Raw genomic sequence first — 6,207 nt, forward strand, 5'->3', positions numbered from 1 at the left:
GTTCTCTTCATCTGTTTTTGTGAGCCCTCCTGGAAACAGAAGTTTTCTTTTTGCTTCTTAAAAGCCATAAATCTTCAACTCTTACTTCTCCCCCTCTATTCCAGCATCTCACAGTGTCACAACCACATCATTTGCTCAAAATCCGCACTTGGAAACACTCCATTCCTCCCAATATACTCTGTCATGAATTAAAGGAGTTTTTTTCAGAACACTACTGTCCATCTCCATAGCTTTAACAGAAAAATATTTCAGCTTATTAAAGCATCTCCTTCTTTCTCTTCCCCCTCTCAATTTAATTTTTTTCTTCACTCTCTTTGATGGGTTGATAGTTGATCACTCCCTCTCCCTCTCTCTCTGGAAAAAAAGGATTAATCTGCAAGTCTCATGCAGGCAGTAAAAGAGTTAAAATCTTGCTAAAGCTGCAGATGTTGATGGTGTCAGGTTTCAGTTCAGTGGCAGAAACTGCAAACCAAGTCAGGCCGGCCGGCTCCGTTTCTCCCCCCACCCCGCCCTCTGCAGCCTTGTCCGGCCTGGAGGGGGGGAGGAGGCCGAGACAGAGCCCTGTGACCTCGTCAGAAGCCAGAAACCAAAGAGAGCAAGAAATTCCCGGCCTCACATCTAAAGGTGGTGTTCACAGGTTGATCTCACTTCTCAATAGTTAAAACCGCTGCCAATTCTCACCCATGGCCAGGAATTAGTCAGGAGAAAAAACTCCCATCAGCCTCCAGCAGTTTCAACTTCCCGAGCTCTCAGAGCTATCTTAAAAGTAAAGTCACCGCAAGAGATTGAGCCAGCAAAGTGAGGAAATGCCAGACTCTGCTGCCACAGGCTCTCCCGTGGAGGGAACAGAAGCCCTGCAAATGCTGCCCTCAGCCCCCTGGCTACAGACACCCCGTGTTTTGCTGAAGGTGTTGACAGGAGCTTTACCAAACCAGGGGCATCCTCATGGTCTTTGTGTTTCAATAGCAACCCAGTCACTAAGAAAGAGCAGGGAGACCTACAAAAGCCAGCTCAGGTTCCAGCCAGGGAAAACCTCTACTTACGTGCCAGGTTGGTCAGATAATAGCCGGAATATCCAATGACATAAATGGTGCAAACGGCAACAGCGAGCTGCTCCATCATTGTAGCACTGCTGTGCCAGTTTGCACACTCTGCTCCACCACGAAAACAAACAAGGCTCCTGTCAGTGTGCAGCTGCCCACTGACAAACGCCTCAAGCAGGAGGATGCTCCTGCACTGAGCAAGCCCAAGAGCTGCTCTGACCCTGAGGCCTTCCGTGCACCAAGGCAACCTTGGGATGTCACCACGACAAGGTGGCATCCATGCCTTGACATCACAAAGCCAATGCTCTGCACTGCTCTGGGAATTGATGCAGAGCAACCCAACCTTCCCTACAGCAAACACAAAATTGCCTGGCAGGTTCTCCTCTGTCACAAAGGGTCACAAATCCTTTGGTGGGCTGTGGGAAATGGAAAGACAGAAACTTCCACAGATACTGAAGGGTTTGATTTCCAGCCTTGGAAGGAGCTTGGGTTCATGCAATGCTAAAGGTTCACAGACGTTTAGTCGAGAATTCATAAGCTTATGTTCCTATAGCTGCAAGTAAGAATATGCCATAAATAAGTAAGAAACTGCATTGAGTGAGATGGTGGAGAGATTTCAACTGTAATTGTGTGATTTTATAGAGTAAGCTATGAATCTAAATATTATCCTAAGAAGCACATGTGTGTAGGTGAGCTAGCAGTGTATTGGGTGAAAAGCAGACACAGTGCAGCAGAACTTGGCAAAGGTGAAAGGTGATTAAGTAATAATAAACCTCTTCAATTTAGTGCATTAGCCAAAGAATCAAACTAGCGAATCTAAGGCACTGCACCAGGCTGAAGCTGAGGATCCCCAGCCAAGCTCAGAGGGAGGAGAACACAGCATTTGTGGGATCCTTTCCAGTCTGACTTGCTTTAGCTGGAGCCTGGGGGAGGAGAGAGCAGGAGAAGGGTTGGCTGAGTCCTCTCCCCTCTGCCTTGCCCTTCTCTGCTGGATCCTCAGTTCATCCCACACCCACCCCAAGACTCCATCCCCATCCTACTGGTGCTGACGGGATTAAAGGAGATAAAGAGGAGATTAAAAAGATAGAGAGGAGAGAAAAAGAGAAGTTTAAATGCAGTTTAAATATGAAAGAAATGCATATGTTAGTGAGTGCTGAGAGTTCCAAGGGAGCTGAAGGGTTTGGGAAGGGCCAGGAGCCCGTGAAGGGCTCAGGAGCTGCTGCTGCCGGGAGGGAGGAAATGCACCAATGGCTCCCAGCAGAGTCTGTGCTTTGAGGCTCTTTCCCAAACAGCTGCAGGAGGGAAAGCAGCTGAGTTTGGAGGAAGAGTTTTCTGCTGAGGTTTCCTGTTTGGAGCTGTCACAAGCTTGAGCTGCTCAAGGGAAACGCGGCTCTGCTTCCAGCAGGGCCCAACTGCCCGGGAGCACAACTTGGTTCCCTGGCCCTGAGCCAACGGGCAGCAGCAGCTTCTGTTCCCTCCTGGCTCTTGTGTCATTTCCAGCAGCACAAGACACACCAAGAAAAGCTCCTCCAGAACATGCCATGAGAAACACAACCTGATTTCATTGCATGGAGGAGCTCTGACAGTCCCACGGGCTCAGGTTTGTTTGTCAGTGAACAGAGCAGGGAAAAGCACAGACACATTCCCTGCACAGGGAATTCCCAGGAGGAAAGTGCAGCGCTGGAGGATGTGCTTGGATACAACGTTCCCACGGCAGTTTTGGGGATAAAATCGACAGCAGAGAGAATAGAAAAAGTGCTACCAAGGGTGGTCTGGGGAGGGCTGGTGCTTCCCAGGAGGCTCCCAAAGCTCAAGAGGACAAAGCCCAGACCTTGTCCAAGCTGCGAGCTGGGTCTGAGCCAGAAACCAGGGGGTGGCAGAGACATTGCTGCTGAAGGGCTTCAGATTGCCAAAGCTAAAGTGTCCAGCAAAAAGGAACAACTTGAGGTTACAGAAGTTCCAGTGCCCACGTTCCATCCCCTCATTTCAAGCTGAAAGTGGAGCTCCACTTGTGACCCTGCTTTTTAATAATGAATATAAAAATTCAACAAAATTCCTTTAAAGACCCCATGAAGGTTCACACTGAGAGCTCACTCAAGGCAGCCCCAACTCCTGGCCTGGTTCAGTCCCTCTCATGCCCACTGTGCTTTCCAGCTGCTTTGCTCCAGCTCCCCCCAAATCACCATGAATTCCACTGAACTGAAACAAATCCAAATCCTCGTGGGTCGGGACAAGGGCAGGGAGAGGTCACTCAGGGATCACCATCAGGGGCACAGATCCCCAGACATGGGGAAATGAACTGAGCTTAAAACTGAGCAAATCAGACCAGGAGAATGAGGATTAAAATCAATCTTGAGAAACGCCTCCTCCCGCTCCTGAACTTTTCTGTCCGGGCCGCTGCTCGCGGGGCACAGAGAGGGGCCCGGCCGTGTCCCTGCAAACCTCCCTGGGAATCACCCCAGAGCCCTCAGCCTTCCTTGTGCCCATCCCCGGGGCCCCTTGTCCCTCCCAGTGGCTCCCGTGGCTCTCCCAGTACATCCCAGCCTCTCCCAGTCCATCCCAGCCCCTCCCAGTGACCCCGCCTGTCCATCTCGCCCCTCCATGGATCTGCCGCCCCTCAGCCAATCAGAGCGCGTCTCTCTGATGACTCATCAGTTGCCGGGCAGATCCACAGAGCCGAGAGCCCCGCGCTGGACTCGGCCGCCCAGTGCCGCGCACTTCATTCCCAGTCCCGCCCAGTGCCACCACAGTCCCTCCCAGTGCCACCACAGTCCCTCCCAGTGCCACCACAGTCCCGCCCAGTGCCACCACAGTCCCTCCCAGAGGCCCCAGAGTCCCTCCCACTCCTTTTTAGCCCATTCCCAGTCTATTCCGAGTTCATTCCCACTTCACTCCCAGACCTCCACGCTCTCTTCCAGTGTTCAAGTACCTGCTCCCATCTCTTTTAGTGCCACCCCAGTCCCTCCCAGTCCATTCCCAGTCCCTCCCAATGACACACCACTCACTCACACCACTCCTCTCCCATCTCTCCCAGAGTCCCCAGCGTGTCCATCTCGCTGGTGCCCTCCAGCTCCCAGCCCGGCCCCGGCCGCCTGCTCTGCTCCCTGATGGATTTCTCCCCTGCCCACATCCAGCTGAGCTGCTCCCAGGGCCAGCAGCAGCTCTCAGGCCACGTGCTGGCCACTGCCGTGCTCCCCAGCGGGGACTGGAGCCAGCAGCTCCTGGTGCTGCTGGAAACCGCCCCCGGCAATGCGGGCTCAGCTCCAGCTGCCAGGTGCAGCACGGCAGCCTGGAGCACCCCCTGAGCCGGCACTGGGGCACGGCCCGGCCCCCACAGCGCCGGGGGCAGCGGGGGAGGCACTGGGGGGGCCCAGAGGGGGATTGGGGTGTGCTGGGAGGAACTGGGAGGGAGTTTGAGATGGCCTGGTTTAAACTGGGGAAGGGATTGAGGTGCTTAGGATGGCTGGGAAGGGGTTTGAAGGATGTTGGGGAGGGTGGGATGGGGTTCTGGGGGTCCTGGTGGACCCTGGGAGGGAGTTTGGGGGTGCTGGGTGTCTCTGGGAGAGATTTGAGTGAGCCTGGAGGAGCTGGAAGGAGACTGGGGATTGGAAAGCAGGGATTGGGATGAGGTTGGTTGTGCTAGGAAGAGACTGGGAGGAATCTTGATGAGTCCTGGTGGGGCTGGGAAGGGACTGGGAGAGGGTCTGGGGGTCCTGGGGCAGTGGGGGGAAATTGGGAGGGGGCTGTGGGATCCTGAGAGGAACAGGAGGGGCTCTGCTGGGTCCTGGGGAGGCTGAGAAGAGACTGGCAGTGATTTACCAAAATAGCAATATTGATCCAGTATCAATATCAATCTGTTAATGGACAAAAAACCTCTCCAACAGTTTAAAGTTACACAGTTGATGTTTAATCACAGCACTGGGAGAGTGCAGGAGTCATCCCCTTAATACGCACTACAAGTTGACAAAAGATTCCAGTGTCTATTCACAGGAGTCTTGAATATCCAAAATATAAATACACTTTCATAATGCTAACACCTCCCATGCTCCACTTCAGACTAAAATTCATGGTAATGAGTTTAAAACGTCATTATGCCTGCGTGGTTGGCTCCCTAATTTGAGGAGGGGGTCGTTTTGGTGAGGAGGGGTCATCAAGAGATGAAGGAAAACCGCTCTTCCTCACTCTCACCTTTCTACCTTTACAGTGGTTGACATTACAAATGACATTTGGTACAACTCCAATTTCCTCCCTTGTGACTTGGAAATGGGTTTCCAGATGTAAGGTCTGTGATCTTCCTGAACCCGTTTATCAGTTTCTCTTTTCTCATTATAAGCACAGCTGACCAAACATACAATGACAAGTAACTTTTTACCTCAGTCTGAAATTCATTATCTCAAATCCTGCTTCTCACTTAATCATTATCTCTGACTAGTTCCAGCAAGGCCTATCTCTAGCTAAGATCTCCAATTTTTCTAAAATACCTAATTGTTTAAAATTAGTGACTCTGAAGGAGGTTTCAGAGGGTCCTGGGTGGGCTGGGGGACACTGGGAGGGAACTTTGAGGTACTTGGGGGTTCTGTGAGAGGTTTTGGGGGTCCTGACCTCTGCAGATGCCCCAGTGACGCCGTAAAATGCCACATGCAGCAAGATGCTGATGGGGATCGGGGGCTCCATGTTGGGTTTAGTCTTTCTGGCACTGGGGCTTGGCTTCTACCTGAGCAAGAATGTGAGACGGGGTCCCTAGGTTTGGACATCCCCTCTCCTAGAGCATGTGTGTTCCCTCAGGGCCCCCAAGCCCAGTGTCACACACTTTTCTCTGCCCACAGAGCTCCTGAGGCAGCAACAAAAGTTTCTCTAGGATTGATGGTCAAAAAATCCACTCTCCTGAAGGAATTCCCATTGTTGGTCTGTGTCCTGATGGACTTCATTCCCCTGCTTTCATCCAGGTGCCCACAGGGAGCCAGGAAGATCTGGAGCCTCCCAGCCACGTGTCTTCCCAACACGCATCACCAGGACCACGGATCACCAGGGCTCTGCCCAACGGGGGTCACTGGGGATCATCCAATGCCCATCCTCCCATGGGGGATGGAGCTGGAGCAGCGCACGAAGCTCTTCCCGCACTCGGGGCACTCGCAGGGCTTCCCTTACTGGTGCCTCCGTTGGT

General features: G+C 52.5%; 1 protein-coding gene across 2 annotated transcripts in view; it reads right to left on the reverse strand.

The window, feature by feature from the left end:
- Window positions 1–1,358, reverse strand: part of LOC147646239 (serine/threonine-protein kinase PAK 3-like) — a 578,286-nt gene extending 576,928 nt beyond the window's left edge. For both annotated transcript variants that reach the window (XR_015281929.1, XM_086873727.1), the window contains exon 1: window positions 1,044–1,358. Coding sequence is in view for 1 of the 2 variants with exons in the window: in XM_086873727.1 (XP_086729853.1) it covers window positions 1,044–1,320 (277 nt within the window). In the remaining variant the exon portion in view is untranslated. The remainder of the gene's footprint in view (window positions 1–1,043) is intronic.
- Window positions 1,359–6,207: the final 4,849 nt, after the last annotated feature.

Source organism: Cyanistes caeruleus, unplaced genomic scaffold (assembly GCF_971803275.1).
Source record: "Cyanistes caeruleus unplaced genomic scaffold, bCyaCae1.hap1.1 HAP1_SCAFFOLD_106, whole genome shotgun sequence".
Taxonomy (NCBI): Eukaryota; Metazoa; Chordata; class Aves; order Passeriformes; family Paridae; genus Cyanistes; species Cyanistes caeruleus.